Source organism: Pteropus medius, unplaced genomic scaffold, assembly GCF_902729225.1.
Source record: "Pteropus medius unplaced genomic scaffold, Ma_sr-lr_union100, whole genome shotgun sequence".
NCBI classification, from domain to species: Eukaryota; Metazoa; Chordata; class Mammalia; order Chiroptera; family Pteropodidae; genus Pteropus; species Pteropus medius.
Genome location: NW_024340849.1, coordinates 39,475,746 through 39,495,309, shown reverse-complemented (window position 1 = coordinate 39,495,309; position 19,564 = coordinate 39,475,746). Strand labels below are relative to the sequence as shown.

The window sequence follows — 19,564 nt, the reverse complement described above, 5'->3', positions numbered from 1 at the left end:
CTGTGCTCTTCTGAGATTTCTTTCTTCTTTTGAAAGGTCTACTCATCTACCATTTCTATGAAACTTCTCTGACTCTTTTTTTAAATTTAGTTTCTTTGATGTGTTTCTATCAGTGGAGGCCTGAGCCTGCATTTTTGAATTAACATGCGCTTATTTAGTTTTTTGTTCGTGGCTCCCTTTCTGTCTTAAAGAGAACTGTCTGTTCTTAAATATTTCTAACTTATCTATTTGTTTTCTCTTGAATAATCTCACTTATACTTTTTGTTGTTGTTACCATCTACATCTTTTGTTTTCTAGCACATAGCCACCAAGTCCTAAATCTCTCTTGACTCTATTTCTTTCCACTTGTACTGTTATCACTCTGACTTAAACTACCATTATCTCACCTGGACTGCTGTATTAACTTCTTATGACTTACTAGCTACTTTTACTTTCTTTTCTCCATACTACAGCAAGAGTGATATCTGAAAGCAGCAAGGGGGCCTCGCTACAATAACAGTAAAGAAATAATTACTGAATGAATCAGTAGGTACTGATGCCCACCATCTTCTTGGACCCTATAATCAAGCATTTGTGTGGAAGGAGACTGCAGAAGGATTGCACACAAAACATTTGGTTTGTGTGTCATGCTCTTTTGAAGTTCATTAGGCATTCCAACTTCTTCTAGTGTTCATGCCTTTCCCCCTTTTTTATTCTTAACAATCTCAGCTCAGACACAGATTTATCCTTATGTTTGGCTCTTTATTTAGAACATGGTTACCTCACAGGGATTTAAAATTTAGATGTAGAAAATGAATTTTATAGGTTTTTTTTTTTTTTAAACCAGGAAGTGGCAATAGGGTATTAGTTCTTATAGGGTTTAGTACTTTCGTACTCTAGTTCTTGCATATACAGCACATCCTTACTTGATTCTTAGAACATTCCTTACCTTTAAAGAATATATTCCCTTCTCCAAAGGGAACTAAGATTTTGAGAACTAAAATGACTCCTTTCTTTATTTAATTATGGAAGATTTCTAAACTTATACAAAATATAGACTAATATAATGAACCTTCATGTTACCTGTTACCCAACTTCAACATGAGCAGTCCTCTCTGCCTCCCCATTATTCTGAAAGAAATTTTTTATATATGTAAATACTTCATTTAAAATGTCTTTTTCAAGGGCAGAAAGATAGTTATTGATAGAACCAGAACTTGAATCCAGGAGTGTTTTGTGTCATTGTTGTATGGACAACACAGCCCTTGCTGATAGTTCAAAATCGAACTTGACTATAAAGCATATATTCATAAAATAGTAACACTGATGCTCACAGGCCACCTTGTTTAAAAAAACTCTTAGTTTTAATTTATTTAACAAGTGATCTTAGTATAACAGAATAGTAAAGGAACATTATTTCCAGTCCTGTTACTTTGAAATGTCAGTTATTTTTCATTGCCTTATAGTTCTACCTTTTATGGTTCTAATGTCTACCTCATCCATCCATGTTAACATTTTTAGTGGAGGTTGTATTACCAAGTGCTTATTTTCTTTTTCTAGAGTTTTTTTTTTTAAACATTATTCCTTAAGAAAAAAGCTCAACTATAATATATTGTTATCCTTTAAACTGGGAAACTTGCTTGCTATTCATTTTCTGAAGTTTATTGTTTACCTAGAGATAAGTGCTTAAGTTAATCAGTAATTTGTTTCTATGATATCACGAGGATAAAATTGTCTTTTGGAGTGATTGTTTACACAGAGAATATGTTCAAATTCCTCAAAAGATTCTTGAATGATTGAAGTATGAAACATCTACTTGGTTGGTAAAGTAGTCTGTCTTTCTCCAGATTGAACCTAAGTTTCAGTTTGTGGATGAGAACAAGGAAAGTGCTACTGAGAAATGTTCTTACTAATGAAAAAAAGAAGAGCTAGAAAGTATTTAGTCTGTAATTTGTGCTGATTAGAATGTTTGCAGTCTGTTATCTTGAAACTATATATGGTACATTTGAAATATTATTTCTCACTTTATTGAAACACTTTGTCAAATGCTGTGTTTTTATTTTTCCCCTTAGGGAACAATATTCAAGTAAATAATGCCTGTGATTAATGTAAGCATGTATCCTTGTTTTAATAGGCATCAAGCATGATGGAACCATGTGTGATACCTGCCGTCAGCAACCAATCATCGGCATTCGATGGAAATGTGCAGAGTGTACAAATTATGATTTGTGTACAGTTTGTTATCATGGAGATAAACATCATTTAAGGCATCGCTTCTATAGAATTACTACACCAGGAAGTGAGCGGTATGGGAAACAATTTTTTCTTCAGTTGCAATTCCTTGTTAGTATTTTTTATACTATTCAGCCTTAAAAATAGGATTAGGAAAGCTTCTGACAGCTGGTTTAATCAGGAGGTAGCAGGTAACAGGCTAGCTTGTGGAGCAGGCCTGTCATTGAATGAAGAAAGAGCTCTGTGAGAATGGAGCTATATTTTCCCAAGATAATATAGGCTGTTCTTTGTCTCATATAGAGACTTGATACTACTTAATGTTTGAAACTGCAAGGGCAGCCCAAGAGAGGCTGATTATTTTCTTCTTGCTATGCCTTCTAGTCTATTAATTGCTACCACTAGGGTCCATTGATTGAATCAAGACATATATTAAGACTTTGGGGCAACTACTATGCTTGTGCATATTTGAAGATAAATAAAACAGTATTCTTAAGGAGTTTACAAGTTAAGGGATTATTTGATCAAGTAATTATCCTGTGATGTTTTGGACTCTGTGTAGAGATATATATTAAGTGTCTTAGTGAGTAAGAGAGAGGAGTGTTAATTGTGAATGGGTGCAGAGTATCAAGTAATTTATTCTTATGTAGATTTGGATAATGCATAGGAGCAAGAATCTAGCCAGTCATAGGGAGGAGTTGTAGAAAAATGGATTTTGTTGTCATAGTGTCTCAGTTCAAATCATGGTCCTGCCATTTATTAACTAAATAATTTTGTCTTTTGCTTATAGTTTTTAGAGTATAATAAAGACATTCTACAAATGAATAATGAGATAAAAGTAGAAAAACAAACAAAAAACCCAATTTTTGATTTTATGAATGAGAAGGATGTAGAAGAATAAGGGATAGATGGCCTTGGAGAGCCACTCTGGTCCAGATAGTTGAGTTTAGAATCATTTTCAAGGTCCAAAGTCTTTTTAGGTATACAGTACTTTGAAGACAGTTTAATGTTGGTTAAATCCAGGCCACAAATATATTTCACCTGGCATATACAGTGCTCTTAAATTTTTGAACAGTTGCTAACCTTTTGAAATTAAGTGATCTCACACAAAAATCTAAGCTTGTGAATTCTTAAAACACACACCCATATCCACCCACTTACTCACCCACCAACCCACCACCCCAGAAGATTCAGCCCTGGACACGTATTTGTTCATGGCAAGAGTTGGTTGAAGCATAGGAGCACCAGTACCCTTTAGACGAAGCATACTCTTAAGTTCACCAAAGTCCCTACCTAAGTCTGAGATCAAATGCCACTTGCCATTTGTCATTTCTGTGGTGCTGTCTTTCTTAGGCCCTCATTCATATTATTTGCCTGATAGTTGTAGGGATTTGAGTTGTCATTTTAAAGTAGCGAAGAGTATAGTGATACCCTGAAGTGTTTGTACTGAGTTCATATATAGATTCCATTGCTATTTAATATTTGTGAACTTGGGTAAATTACTTAACTTTTTGAGGCTCTGTTTCCTTCTTTGTAAAATGGATAATATAAAAATACCCTCTTCTTAAGGCATGCAATAGACTTTCCATCTCTCAAAGTGCTTTTATAAATAGTAAAACTCTGTAAATATTAGCTGTTTTTATTCTAAATACTACTGTCATCATCATTATTACCTGTGGGATGTAGAAGGTATTCCTGTAACATGCTGTTATGGCATTAACCAGAAAAAAGAATCTTTTATATTTTCAAAATACCTTTTATATAATCTTGTTTAAAAAAATAAATTACTGTTACCTATTTTTATATAAATTTGAAAATAAATCATTTTATTTTTAGGGTTCTGTTAGAGTCTCGTAGAAAATCTAAGAAGATTACAGCCAGAGGGATCTTTGCGGGTGCCAGAGTGGTACGAGGAGTAGACTGGCAGTGGGAAGATCAGGATGGAGGAAATGGACGTAGGGGAAAGGTAAAATTTTTTTCTTAGTTTGTCACATTATTCTAGAATATATTATGGTCAGGAGATATTTATTACTATTATAATTGAATTTCTTGGCTAATTTTTTCCTATGCCAATAAGATTTTTTAAAATCTTAATTTACCTTTTTCCTGAAAGAAAAAAGGTTCTTCCTGCTCTGTTGTAAATATTGGCATTTCTCGAGAGGTTGTTAGGTAGATTTTACCTTTCCATATTTAGGCTTCATATTGCCATTTTGTTGTCCAGAATGCTTTCTGAACATCCTATTTGGGCCGGTCCTCCCTAAGCTGTATCTCGGGCTCTCAATTTTCTTGCTATTAAAATTTCATTTAAGTTTACCTGTTTTTTATTCTATTCCTTCAAAGACCTGTTTCTGAGGGGGTAATAAGCAGCTACTTTGTTATCCAGTCCACTTAACTTTGTTATCCTTTTCAGGTAGTGTGTAGAGCTGTCTAGTGGTCTATTATAGCAGTTATTTTGAAGGGAATTTTGTAGAGCCTGTTTCATTGGGTAGGATAGCCAAAGATATTAGGTTAAGTGGGTTGTTGGTTTATTTATTTTGGGTTTTAGTTCTTTTGCTGATTAAACATTTATTGATTCAGTCAACAAATATTGAATGTGCATACTTTGTGTTATGTTAGCTGCTAGATGTGCTGAAATGAGTAACATTTTACATTTGAGACTTAAGTGTCATTCACTATCAGTTGTACAGTTACCTTCTTGAAAAAATTGTTTTTAGCACTGAGGAATGCTGATTTTAAAGTCTTATCTGAGGAGCTCTTCGTAGGAACTTGAAAGCCTGTTGTGTACAACTTAGTGCCATATAGATTCTTTTAAAGTTAAGATTTTTAAATGTCTTTTCAAATAGATATTTTCTAAATTCAGAGTATTTTATTACTGATTTCATTTTAAGTAATAAAGTCTAACTTTAATGTATGAAAGTCAGAGAGATGTACTTTAGCCATTATATTTTAAGTATCTCGAATTTTATTAAGGAAGTAAACTTTTGCCTTTAAAAAGATTCAGTAAATATTAATTGAATACTTAGTATGTGCAGCGTTCTGTTCCAAGCATCAGATATAGAGCAATAAAGAAAAGAGAAAACTTTCTAGTCTCCTGAAACCTCTGTTTGAATTAGGGAAGATAGACCAAAAAATAACTAAATTTGGACTGTGATGTGGCCTGTGGACCAGAAGTATTGATGTCACTTGACAGCATATTAGAAATGTAATAGGTCCCCTTTTTCCTAGACCTTCTAAATGAGAATCTTCATTTAAACAAGACCCCTAAGTCATTTATATGCACATTAAAGTTTGAGAAGCATTGCTCTAAAAAGAAAAATAGAGTTGTGTGAATTTGAAAGAGGTGCTATCTCTAGTAGATGGAGTGGTATGGGGACATGATTGGCAAGCCAATGGCAGGGAAAAGGCACTCCTTTGGCTATGGTCACTAGAAAAGCCTTGCCCCAGTACATAGGGTCTTGGTAAGAGGAGCTCGGGCTGCATATCCGCTTCTACTCTCATCCTTGGCAAGACCCATTCTGCAGTGAACATCTTCTACAACCATTTATAGCAGTCCTGTCTCACACAGAGGAATGTATAAAGTGTATATGAAAGTTTAAAGAATAGTAATAATGTAAACATTTTTATTCTCACTATGCAGATTAAAAAATAGAATGTTATGAGGACCTATAAAAGCCTTCTGTTTACCCTTTCCCCGTTGCAAGCCCCCTGATTTTTGCTGTCATTATTTCCCAGTTTTTCTTTATTGTTCATTGTTTGACTTAGTGCTGTGTCCTACAACATTTAGGATTTAATTTTTTAAAATTATTTTTTTAAATCAAATGTATTGGGATGACATTGGTTAATACAATTATATAGATTTCAAGTGTACAATTCAGTAGTACATCATCTGTATATTGCAATGTGTGTTCACCACCCAAAGTCAAATCTCCTTCCAGCACCATATATTTGACTCCCTTTATCCTTTTCTGCCTCCCCGAATGCCCTTTCTGGTAGCTACTAAACTTGCTGTCTGTGTCTATGAGTTTTTGTTTTTCTTGTTTGTTGCTTTCATTTTATATCACACATATGGGTGACTTTTTCCGTCTGACTTTTTTTCCGTCTGACTTATATTGCCATTTGCAATATTTCATCTTTTCTCATGGCTATATAATATTCCATTGTGTATATGTACCACATCTTTATCCCATTATCGAAGGACACTTCGCTTGTTTCCATGTCTTAGCCACCGTGAATAATGCTGCAGTGAACATCGGGGTACATATATCTTTATGGATAAATGTGTTTTAATTTTTGGGGTATATACACCTAGCAGAGGGACTACTAGGTCATATGGTAATTATAAACTTAATTTTTTGAGGAACCTCCATATTTGCCATAGTGGCTGTAGTAATTTGCATTCTCACCAGCAGTGTCTGAAGGTTCCTTTCTCCCCAAAACTTCTTGTACCTTATTATTACTTGTCCTGTTGATGATAGCCATTCTAACAGGTGCGAGGTGGTATTTCACTGTGGTTTTGATTTATATTTCCCTAATAGCTAATGAAGTTGAGCATCTTTTTATATGTCTGTTGGCCATTTGCACTTTGGGGAAGTGTCTATTCAGGTCCTCTGCCCATTTTCTAATTGGATTGTTTGATTTTTTTGTTGTTGGGTTGTATGAGTTCTTTGTATATTTTGGATATTAGCCCTTTTTTGAAGGTGTTTGCAAATATTTTCTTCCATTTGATTGGTTGCTTCTTTGTTTTGTTGTTTCTTTTCCTGTATAGAAGCCTTTTAGTTTGATCTAATCCCTTTCATTTATTTTTGCTTTTACTTTCCTTGCCTTCGAAGTCAAATTCATAAAATCCTAAGACCAGTGTTCATAAGTTTAGTACTTATGTTTTCTTCGATGCATTTTATTGTTTCAGGTCTTATATTCAGTTCTTTGATCCATTTCGAGTTAATATTTTTGTGTGGTGACAAATAGCAGTCATGTTTTATTCTTTTCCATGTAGCTTTCCAATTTTCCCAGCACCATTTATTGAAGAGGCTTTCTTTTCTCCATTGTACATTTTTAACTCTTATTCAGAAATTATTTACCCATGTATATATGGGTTTATTTCTGGGTTCTCAATTTTGTTCCATTGGTCTGTGTGTCTCTTTTTCTGCCAATATCATGCTGTTTTGATTATTGTCGCTTTGTAGTATAATTTGAAGTCAGAAAGTGTGATACCTCTGGCCTTGTTTTTTCCTCAGGATTGCTTTGGTTATTCAGGTATTTTGTGGTTCCATACAAATCTGTTCTTCTTCTTTTTTTTTTTTTGGTGGTTGTTCTATTTAAAAAATGCCTTTGGGATTTAGATGGAGATTGTATTAAATCCGTATTTTGCTATGGGTAATATGACCATTTTAACTATGTTGATTCTTCCAATCCATGAACATTGAATATCTTTCCATTTCTTTATGTCTTCTTCAGTTTTTTTAAATAATGTCCTTCACATCCTTTAAGTTAATTCCTAGGTATTTTATTATTTTCGTTGCAATAGCAAAAGGCATTTTTTTCCTTTCTTTTTCTGAAATTTCACTGTTAGTATATAGGAACACAGTAGATTTTTGTACATTGATTTTGTATCCTGAAACTTTACTATATTTGTTTATTGTTTCTAATAGGGGTGTGTGTGTGTGTGTGTGTGTGTGTGTGTGTGTGTGTGTAGTCTTTAGGATTTTCTATACAGAGAATCATGCCATCTGTACAAACTGACACTTTGACTTCTTCATTCCCAATTTGGGTGCCTTTAATTTTTTTCTCTTGCCTGATTGCTCTGGCTAGGACTTCCAATACTATGTTGAGTACCAGTGGTGAGAGAGGGCATCCTTGTCTTGTTCCTAATCTTAGAGGAAAAGCTTTCAGTTTTTCACCATTAAGTATGATGTAAGCTGAGAATTTGTCATATATTATGTTGAGGTACTTTCCTTCTGTACCCATTTTATTAAGTGTTTTAATCATAAATTGAAGTATCTTATCAAATGCTTTTTCTGCATCTATTAATGTGATCATATGATTTTTGTAAGACTAAATTTTTGAAAAACCAAGTAGCAAGCACAAATCTAGCTATTGTAAGGACAGAGCAGAGTAGCTACTTTTAGATGAAAGCTCCCAGGAGAATATATACTGAATAGAGTGTCTGGATAACTGGTCTTGTTTCCCTGGGAATTTTTAAGAGTCCTTCTGGGGTACTTAGTGGGCAAGGTCATTAGTGAGTCCTGGAAAATACAGGGCTAGTCATAGGACATCAAGCAGGGCAGAAGTATGGTTCAGGTCCTGGGCATTAGGCAAGATGTGGTCAGAGGGGATGGGTTACTATGTATTTTTCCCTTCTACGCTTACCATGGTCCACCTTGAAGTTTTATGAGTAGGTCAAAGCAGAAAATTTTGTGGAGTGAGCTGAGAGACCTCAGCTGATACAGATGGCAGCGAAGGGGGGATAGAAGAGAGAGTTGGAACTTCATCATTACATGGTCCAACAAGCCAAGTACACTTGAGAATTTGGGTCAGACTCACTTGGGCAGTGTCCTCAGGTCAGTAAAATAATACAGGGGCAGTGGGGATTTTGCTGATTAGAGTCTTCAACATGTGTGGCCTGCGAATTACATGGCTGCAATTTGAATTGATCACCCTTGATGCCTGGGGCCCAGCAGTCATGCTGGAAGTTCCCTTTGATCAATGCCTTTGCCTCTTTCCTGGCTGGATCTCATGTGTTCTGTATCCCATTATATGATTTTCCTTAGCTTATTCTTACGTTTGGTAGAGTACATATTCTCGTAACTTCTTTTGAAAGAATGCATGAGAAGTAAATTTTTTTACTTTCATTCTAAAAAAATTGTTTAACTTTATGTTTTTTCCCCACACTTAAGAGGTCGAAAATTCTTTTTTCATCAGCTTTTTATTTTTATTTTTGAGTGAGGCAAATCACCTTTAACCTCAAATGCCCCATCAACACTGGCTAAAGAATTTTTATTACTTTTATGTACAGAAAACTCAGCAGTGTATACTCAGCCCAGTTTGGTGGCCAGTTCTTTAGCCATCAACTTATGAGGAGTTCCTTTGTCTTCTGGGCTAACCTGTGTGAAGGTGACGGTGGTGCAAGTTTTCCTGTGGACTAGATGCCCCAGCCTGGCCTTCCCCTTGGTAATCCAGTAGGAAACCCCCATCTTACAGCACAGGGCAGGCAAGAAGACAGCCAGCTCAGTGGAGTCCATATCATGTGCAGTCACTACCAGCAGAGCCTTTTTGTTTTCAATGAGTGGTGACAGTATTAACCCTTGCTTGAAGAACAGGTAGCCTTTTGGTGGGGACATCCCCTTTGCTGGCAGCTTTGTTCTTAGCCCGAGCCAATAATCTGCTGCTTTTCTTTGCTTCTCTGGTTTGTACTTGTGGGCCAGTTTAAGCAGTTGAGTGGCTGTTTGGTGGTCCAAGGCCTTGCTCAACGAGTTAATCTCAGGATTAACTTTCAGGCACTTATAGAGAATAGATAACCCTTTGGCGCTGCAGCCAAATGTACCAGGGCCATTTGACAAAGTGGGTGCGGTCCCTTTTGGGCTGGATGCCCTGTCCAATGCCAAAATTCTTGGACCTTTTATCAAATGGGATTTACCACCTTAGCCTTCTGCTTCTTCATGACAGTAGGGGCCAGCAGCTTTCTTCCCCGTAGCCTTCTTTTCTTTTGGCATCTTGGGCGGCAGGAAGAGAGAGTTTTCATCAGCTTTTGAAGGCAGCTTTTAAGGTCTGAAGCCACATGATGGAACTTTCTGGGTTTTTGTTATATCGGCACTTTTTTTGAGAGAAAAAGTAGGCGTTCTTGAAGCTTTGACAAAGTCATCAGTATTATATCTTGGTTTATTACAATTTAATAAATGTTGCATTTTAAGAACAACGTGAGGAAAAATAAATGAAACATCTTGCACCTGTGACTCTTGAGTTAGGGACCTTAATATAATAATAAGTCTTCAGGGTAACATTGTTTAAGCACATGTCTGAGATCAAGTGTAATTTTTATTTTCTGACTTTTTTTTAAACCGTATGTGTGAATAAAGAAAGTTTTTAAGTCCCCTTTTTCTCTTCAATGCTGGCTGCTCTGTCCCATTTCCCTGGCGTAACCCATGTGAATAGTGTATAAATACATTTTTCTCTTCCCTCCCCCGCTTTTTTTTTTTTGAGATTCAAGATTCCCACCTTACTCTCATTACAACATATGCTCAACTATATGGCTAGTATGAGCTACATTAAGAAGTATATTCCAACCCAGGCTGATATTGCAGTACTCATGCAATCTGTGGCCCACCACTTGTACCATGATTTGCAAGGTATTAACAGTGTTCAGGCAAACATGATGTAAAGACATCATGGAACTGTGTAGTATCTTCTTAGAGTGTTCTTAAGTATCACTACTTATGTTAATATTTTAAGACTTTTCATTTTATAAATGCCTTTGAATATGTGTCAATTAAATATTTCATATAGATAACAGATATATTTCTTTATTTTTTAAAAAAAACTTTATTATGGAAAATTTCAAATATACACCAGAGTAAAAAGAATGATATAACAAATTCTGGAGGATTCTGGGAAACATGGTGGAGCGAGAGACGTTCTCTGATCTCTCCCCTTGAAACAACAATAAGCTGAACATCTAAAACTCAACAAAAAACACCCAAACTGCACACCAGCACATCTGAGCGTGGGATCTGTGCATAAGAGGTACCACAGGTCAGAACCCCGGGTAGTGAGTGGTGGACTGGGAGAAATAAAGAAGCAGCCTCTGGAGCTCCCTACAGGAGGAGGGGGAGAGGCGAAGGTGCGGCGACTTTCCTGAACAGCCCTGCCTGGAAATTCTGTGAGTTCCACGCAGCTGGTGGCAGGGCCCAGTCTTCAGACCAGAAAGCAGAGAAGCGGGACGGAACCACAGAGAAACAACGGTTGATTTTTACCAGCCTTGGTTGCAAAACTGAGGCTGAGCCGCAGTCCCCAACTCCCAACCCAGAGCGCCCCTTCCCCCATACCCTCAGAGACCAGTCACTGTGGAACTCAAGGGGAATCTGAGCAAACGCTGCTGAGACTGTTACTGACCCTGACAGGGACTGAAACTGAGGGTAGTGAGCATGATTAAATATCTACAAGAAAATAAAAAAGGCATTATTAAGGCTTCATATACAGCAGGGATCTAAGAGGCTTAGACGCCACCTACTAGAAACCAAAAGAAAAACACCTTCTTTGTAGCAGGCTAAAGAGAGACCTTTGTATAACAAATCTTTACAGAAAAAAAGCTGAATACACTTCCATTAATGCCCAGGTGGAGAAATAGTCCATTAAACACCATGAACAACCAGGGTGACAAGGCATCTCAGAAAGAGAAAAATCTCCAGAAAATAAGCTGCAGGCATAGAAATATGCTACTTAAATGACAGAGAATTCAGGATGGTACTTTTGAAAAAACTCAGTGAGTTCTGAAATGAGTCATATCAACAATTTCAGGAATTGAGCAAACAACTAGATGAGCAGAGCAAGGAGATTGAAACCCTCAAAAAGAACAGAATAGATCTTCTGGAGATTAAAAAACACACTGCAAGATTTGAAAAATGAAAAAGCAAGCTTGAGAAATAGAGTCGTCCAAATGGAAGAAAGGATCAGTGATATCGAAGACAGAAATCTAGAAATAAGAAGGAAGAAGAGAGAAAAAGAAGAATGAAAAATAATGAGAGAGAAATACAAGAACTAGCTGATACCATCAGGAGAGGAAACATAAGAATAATGGGCATTATCGAAGCTGAGGAAAAGGAGCAGGGACTAGAAAGCATTTTCAGACAAATAGTGGATGAGAAGTTCCCAAATCTAAGGCATGAGCTGGAGCTTGGAATTCAAGAAGTCAACAGAACACCCAATTATTTCAACCCAAAAAGGCCTTCACCAAGACACATTTTATTAAAGTTATCAAAAATCAATGACAAAGATAGAATTTTCAGGGCAGCTAGGGAGAAGAAAACAGTAACCTATAAAGGAAAACCCATTAGATTATCTTCAGACTTCTCAGCACAAACCTTACAAGCCAGAAAGGAATGGAATCAAATATTTAAAATACTAAGTGAAAGGAACTACCAATCAAGAGTAATGTATCCAGCTAAGCTGTCCTTTAGATATGAAGGAGAAATTAAGACCTTTCTAGACATACAAAAATTGAGGGAGTTCTCCACTACGAGACCTGCACTGCAGGAAATACTGAAAGGAGTCAGCTCACCTAAAACAAAATGATAAAAACAAAACAAAACCAAAAAACCTAACCATATGCTACCTCCAGGAGACACATCTCAGCTCCAAAGACAAATATAGACTCAAAGTGAAAGGGTGGAAAATGATATTTCAAGCAAATGGCATTCAGCGAAAAGCAGGAGTGCAGTACTAATATCAGACGAACTAGACTTCAAAATAAAAAAATTAAAGAAAGATACTGAGAGACACTTCATAATGATAAAAGGAATCATGCACCAAGAAGACATAAGAACACTTATTAATATCTATGTTCCCAATCAAGGAGCCCCGAAATATGTAAAGCAATTACTAACAGAACTAAAGGGAGAAACAGACCAAAACACTACCGTAGTAGGGGACCTAAATACCCCACTGTTGGATATGGACAGATCATCCATACAGAAAATCAATAAGGAAATAATGTCCTTAAATGACACATTAGACCAACTGGACATAATTGGCATATACAGAGCCTTCTATCCCCAAACAACTGCTTTTACATTCTCCTCTAGTGCACATGGAATATTCTCAAGAATTGATCACATACTGGGACACAGAGATAGCCTCAACAAATATAAGAGGGTTGAAATCATAGCGACCATATTCTCTGATCATAATTCTTTGAAACTAGAGATCAACTGCAGAAAAAAATCAGGAAGAACCACAAATACATGAGATTAAACAACATGCTACTGAAGAAAAGCTGGGTCAGGAAAGAAATAAAAAGAGATCAAGAGATACACAGAAATGAATGATAATGATAGTACAACCTATCAAAACTTTTGGGACATGGCAAAAGCAGTCATAAGAGGAAAGTTCATATCATTACAAGCCTATCTCCAGCAATAAGAACGAGCCCAAATAAATAACCTAACGCTTCATCTTGAAAAAACAAATGCCTAAAATCAGCAGAAGGAAAGAAATAATCAAAATTAGAGCAGAAAAAATGAAATTGATAACAAATTCCCATGCACCCATCACCCAACTTCAAAAATTATCAATATTTTAAAAAATGCGATTTATTTGTTGAAGAAGCCAGGTTCTTTGGATTTAGCAAATTGATTCTTTATGGTATTTTAAAACTTGTTCCTCTAACCCTTGTGTTTTTAGAAACTAATTGTTAGATGTAGAGGCTTGATTACATTCAGGTTCCATTTTATTTTGGCATGAGTACCTCATAAGTGGTCCCATGTACTTTCTTTTGCATCACATCAGTAGTCACATAAAGTCTGATTATCCTGCTGTTAGTGATGTTAAGATGATCAGTGAATGCAGGTATTGTTAGTTTTATCTTTTATAGTTTCTTAACCTTTTACCTAGTGGTTTTAGCAGCCATTCTGCACATATTACTTAATCAGAATTCAAAGTATAAAATCGTTGGTGATTTTCTTATGTCTTTCATTTTGTTTCCCCCTCAATAATCAAATCATATTAACAAATGAAAGAATTTCATTTCGTGATTCAGAGCTTTACTAATGAACTCGCTTATATCCCAAGCAATTTGAAATTTAAGATGAATTAATTTAAATAAAATTTGTAGTCTTTGTTTTTTAGTCAGTCAAATGCTTTTTTGTCTCCCTTATAAAAATAGACTTTACTCTAGCATTGTTTTTTAAAACAAATGAAGTAGAATCTGAGTATATTAGAATCAGAAGGAATTTTTTGCTAAAGATTGCATGTTTCACTTTAAAGTGTTAGAAACTTACTTTGTAAGATTATACAGTAGTTAGTTGCGAAAATCATAAAGCAAAGTAAGGCAGTGAGGGATTCTAAATTCAGAGTGATAGTTTTCTCTGTTGGAAGGCAAGAGGATGAGATTGATGAGAGCCATACAGGGAGCTTGAAAAATACTGGTAATATTCATTTTTTTTATTTTTTAAAGTTTATGTATGTTATATTTTTATAATGTATAATTTATTTCAAAATGCAAAAGAATGGACTCATTTACTGACAATTTGAAATATTCTCAAATGTTTGATTAAATCTTAAACATAAAGACTTTATCTCTACAAAAACACCATAAAATACATAGCTTCCGAAATTATTTCTTTAGTTCAAGGTAAAAATGAAGGGATCATTATATATCTTATTTGAAATAATAGTCTGTTTTTAAGGTCATGCTTTAAAAATTATATTTAATATCAGCCTAGCATTCTAAGTAACTATGAAGGATGGCTGATTATAAGTGTCAACTAACTTCTCATTCTTAGCTGTAGACTGGTTTACTTGAGAATACCCAAGGTTAGTGCTTACTGTGTGTCATTTTTGTGTAGTTGGTTTTTGGTCCTTAAGCAAAGTAACGTTAGTACTTTTTTTAGCTATCAAATGAGTTTATCAGTCAATTTGGTGGTATGTGGGGCCTAGAGATTGTATCTGGATTTCCATCGGAGGCATAGTGTTTTAGCTTAGATGGCCTGCTTTTGGGGACAACTGAAAAAACTGCTGGAGAAAAAAAATCACTCATGTCTTTTTTTTTTTTAAAGCAACAGATTTTCTATTGGCAACAGCCTGTCAGAAAATATGATTCAAAAAATTCTCATTCACAATGTCAATTTATAAAATACTTAGAAATATACTAACATTCACATTCATTCGCATCATAGAAAGATTATAAACATTTTGAAAGATTGTGGTACTACAAGTACCCCAAGTTCTTGAATATGAATCTTCAATATTATAAATATATCAGTTTTCCACAAGTTACCTATGAATACAAGCTAATTACAATAATAGATTTTTTTAACGAGTCCTATTTTTTAAATTTAGTTTCGAGTATATAGTACATTGGTTAGACACCTATATATTTCATAAAATGATCCCCTCATTGCACCCTCCCTCCCCTGACCCTTCACCTAGCCACGTATTAATACTAACTGCATTCCCAATGCCATGCTCTTCATCCCTGTGACCATCCAACAGCTACTAATTTGTACTTCTTTAGCCCTTCACCCTATTCTACAGCCTCCCAAACTCCTCTCCCATTTGTCTGACACCAAATTGTCCACTATATTTGTGAGTCTGTTTTTGATTAGTTTGTCTTTTTTATTCCTTAGATTCTGCATATAAGTGAAATCATATAATGTTTATCTTTCTCTGTCTGACTTAAATACCTTCTAGGTCCATCAAAGCAATATCTTTTTCCATCCCCTTCCTTTTCATATGTACAGGTCTTGTTTTCTTATCCTTTCAGTCACTCTATGTCTTTTGGTTGGAGCACTTAATTTTTTTCCACTTAAGGTACTTATTGATAGGAATGTAGTTGTTACCATTCTTTATTCCTGTTTTTGATACATGTTTTTTCTTAAAGAAGTCCTTCCAACATTTCCTGTAATACTGACTTAGTGGTGATAAATTCCTTTAGCTTATTTTTGTCTGGGGAGCTCTTTTTCTGTCCCTTAACTCTAAAAGATAGCTTTGCTGGATAAATTATTCTTGGTTGTATATCCCGGGTCTTCATCTTGTCAGTATTTTTTGCCAAGCCCTTCTGTCCTGCATAGTTTATTTTGAGAAATCACCTGCCAGTCTTATGGGTGTTTCCTTATAAGTAATTATCTTTTTTCCTCTTGCTACTTTTAATATTCTTTCTTTATATTTAATCTTTGGTGTTTTAATTATGATATATTCCTGATTTTTGGAATTTTCTGAGCTTCCCGGGGTTTTATGTCCATTTCCTATACCAGGTTAGGGAAGTTTTCCATCATTATTTCTTTAAACAGCTATTCAACATCTTGATTTTCTTCAGTTACACCAATCAGACTAATATTTGGAGCCTTAGTAGATAGTGTCCCATATCCTCCTCAAATTATTTTTATAGTTTTGGCATCTTTTTTCTTGCCATTCTGATTGAGTGTCTTGATTGGCTTTCCTGTTCTCTAGATAGGACATTTGATCCTCTTCTTTATTCACTTTGTTTATTCCTTTGTTTATTCCACTTAATATATTTCTCATGTTAGATAATGTGTTCTTTTATAATTTCCGTTTTTATGTTTATCTCTTTGTTGAAATTCTCACTGAATTTATCTGTACTTCCCAAAAGTTAATTGAGCATCTTTATAACTAGTGTTTTGAACTCTACACCTGTTAGATTACTTGACTCCATTATATCTGAATCTCTGTTCTGTTCTCTCAAATGGTTTCTGCTTCTTTGTCTTCCCATTTTGGCTGTCTTTTCGTGTCTGTTTCTATGTACTAAGCAAAACTCCTAAGTCTCCCGGTCTTAGTGTGGATTTGTGAAGTAGGTGTCTAATGGCACAGTCCTGTGAGGGGTTCAGCTGAAGGCCAAACTTAGCCCAAGCCTGTGCCCCTCTGGGGCTACTTGTTAAGATTGAGCAAGCAATCCACAGATGCTGAGCTTATAGTTGCCTCAAAAGGCCACACCAGAAGCTGTGGCCAGCTGCCTACAGTGTGAGTCTAGACACTGCTCAGCAAGGAGCACTTACTTGCTGAGTATATACCTGGATGTGGCTTGGGTGGGGCCTGAGTTGGGGTAGGTGGAATTTCAGGGAATCCTCTGGGCAGAGCGACCTCTGTTATCCAGTTTGATGACATCAGGGCTATGAGGACACTGCGTCTAGCACACTGGTAGGGGGAGGGCTCAACAGAGAACAATGGATACTGCTGGCATGTCTCTAGAGAGCGAGACTTGCCTTGGCCCTCACTCCGACAATGCCTCCCTGTAAGTCCCTGATGCTCCCTGCGCGCCGCCGAATCGGCACTGATGCTCAGAGTGAGCAGGTCCGTCACCGCAAAAATCCACTCATGGACCAGCCCCTTTAAGAGGCTTCTGCCTCTGCTGCTGCCACAGCTTTCGTCTCACTCAGCCGCTTGAGACTGAGTCCTCGCGTCCTCGCCTTTTCCTACCTTCTGCCATTGCAGGGTGATTTCTTGGATTCCTCCCTATAGTTGTATGGCTTGTTTATACTGGGCGATTTTTCCTTGTTTCTGCTCCTTGTCTCCGTCACAACTTTGATTCCACTCACATCTTCTTGAACATTGCCTTTGAGCCTTTGTTTCTCACCTTTTAGCTGACCAGGGAGCAGGCTGATCTTGAATCATTCTGGGTATTTGATTTGGTCAGAGATTTAAAATTTTTTATTGTGTATTTTCTACTGTAATCACTAAGCCTCCTAATTTAAAATTTCTACAATAGTGTTTAAAATTAAAATTCTGGAAAAATACCTCTAACTATAATTCAGTTATAAATTACCAAATATGGAAGTGACACATATTTGGTAAATAAATGTTTTTCATAATCCTGTTACATAGGATAATAGCTTAAATGATTTTAAAGATTTAAATAAAATTGAAAGAACTAACCTTTGTCCTCCCCTTTTTAAAAAATTCTTTTTCAAAAAATTCCCTTAGGTAACGGAAATCCAAGATTGGAGTGCATCAAGTCCACATAGTGCAGCATACGTTCTCTGGGATAATGGTGCTAAGAACCTTTACAGGGTTGGCTTTGAGGGCATGGTAAGTAGTCAGAATAAAAGATGAAAATTTTAGATGGATGAAAGAAGGGAAATACAAATAGACTTTATTGTATTCTTTTATTTTTTATTTTTTATTCTTTTGTCATCTCTTTTTTGTCACAGTACAACCATTTGAATAATGAATATGCAATAGGAGGGGAAATCTATAAAGTGATAATTTAATAACCTTTCATATTTACTATAGTTTTTTTGAACTATTTTAATAATAAACCTGATATTGCAGGTTAATCTTTGGGTAACTTACTATATATTGATTGTGTAGAGCTGACCCCTTATATGTAAGTTAGGGTTTTATTTACTGAAATCTATCAAAAGTTAGGTAAGACTGCTTCTTGGCATGGACATAGAGAAGAGTATTATGAAGAGGTTCTATGGTATATTTGATAAAAATATAAATTACAGTCTACGGCCATGCCACCCTGAATGTGCTTGATTTCGTTTGATCTCGGAAGCTAAGCAGGGTTGCGCCTGGTTAGTACTTGAATGGGAGACCACCTAGGAATACTGAGTGCTGTAGGCGTTAAAAGGAAAAAAAAAAAGAAAATATATATATATATAAATTTATATATATATATAAATATATATAAATTTATATATATATATAAATTACAGTAAGTGTTAAAATTATTTTTAAGGAGATTCTTTTTCACTGTATTTTTAAAGTGTAATGTTGATAATTGAAAATGATTGACCTAGAAACACTTCGAATACTTAAGTGCTTAGGAAAATAATGGTGGTTTATTCAGTGGATTGCCTTATATTTCTGCTCTTCATGGATCGTTGTTCAAATGTTGACCCCAGCTATTTAATTTAGAGTATAATTAAATATTATATTAATGCTAATATATGCCTTTTATATCTTTTCCATTTTGAATATATTCCTCATTCAAAGAATTCTTTAAATTTCATTTTTTTCAACTGTTTGATCGCTCTCATTAGGAAGAGAAAAATATCCCACTGTCCCTTTGCCTTAATTTATTCCATTTATGTCTAAAAGCTAGCCATGTGACTCTAAACAACTACTTTACCTGCTAGTATTTATAATTGTATATATCATTGGTTATCAGGTTTCCTTTATTATCTTCATGCTTCTTCATTTTTAAACTGTGAATTTCTATAGGATGCCTATTGATTATTTAACTTGCTTCAAATGAAGCCTTACATTCTATATGTGCTCAGGTACTTAATAAATATTATATATATATAGATCCCATTTTTTTTTTTCGTTGGATAAATAATACTCTTTTGTATGGTTATGCTATTTATTTAATGAGATTTCTGTTGATAGGTATCTGGGTTGGGTTTTTTCATTGTTGCAAGCAGTGTTTCAGCAAGTATCCTCATGCATGTGTCTCTGCACATTTATGGGTGTATTTCTTTTGGATAGATTCCCAGAAGTGAAATTGCTGGGTCTAAGTATCATACTAAAACAATCTGACCACTGTGTCTCTTTGGCTAGGATTTAGCTAAATGCGATGCTCTAGTGGCAAAGGAGCTGTAAAAGAGTTTGGTCTCCGTGTGTGTGTGTGTGTGTGTGTGTGTGTGTGTGTGTGTATAAAGGAGCTCCTTTCCTTAATAGAGTGAGA

At 35.5% G+C, this 19,564-nt stretch overlaps 1 protein-coding gene and 2 pseudogenes across 4 annotated transcripts in view; 2 read left to right on the top strand and 1 right to left on the bottom strand.

Moving 5' to 3' along the window:
* Positions 1-19,564, top strand: part of MIB1 (MIB E3 ubiquitin protein ligase 1) — a 114,581-nt gene that overhangs the window by 15,636 nt on the left and 79,381 nt on the right. For all 4 annotated transcript variants that reach the window (XM_039844801.1, XM_039844810.1, XM_039844785.1 and 1 more), the window contains exons 2-4: positions 2,114-2,285; positions 4,045-4,174; positions 17,854-17,958. In XM_039844801.1, the coding sequence (XP_039700735.1) occupies positions 2,134-2,285; positions 4,045-4,174; positions 17,854-17,958 (387 nt within the window). In that variant the 5' untranslated portion in view covers positions 2,114-2,133. The remainder of the gene's footprint in view (positions 1-2,113; positions 2,286-4,044; positions 4,175-17,853; positions 17,959-19,564) is intronic.
* Positions 9,240-9,917, bottom strand: LOC120583371 (60S ribosomal protein L7a-like; annotated as a pseudogene).
* Positions 18,380-18,498, top strand: LOC120590348 (uncharacterized; annotated as a pseudogene).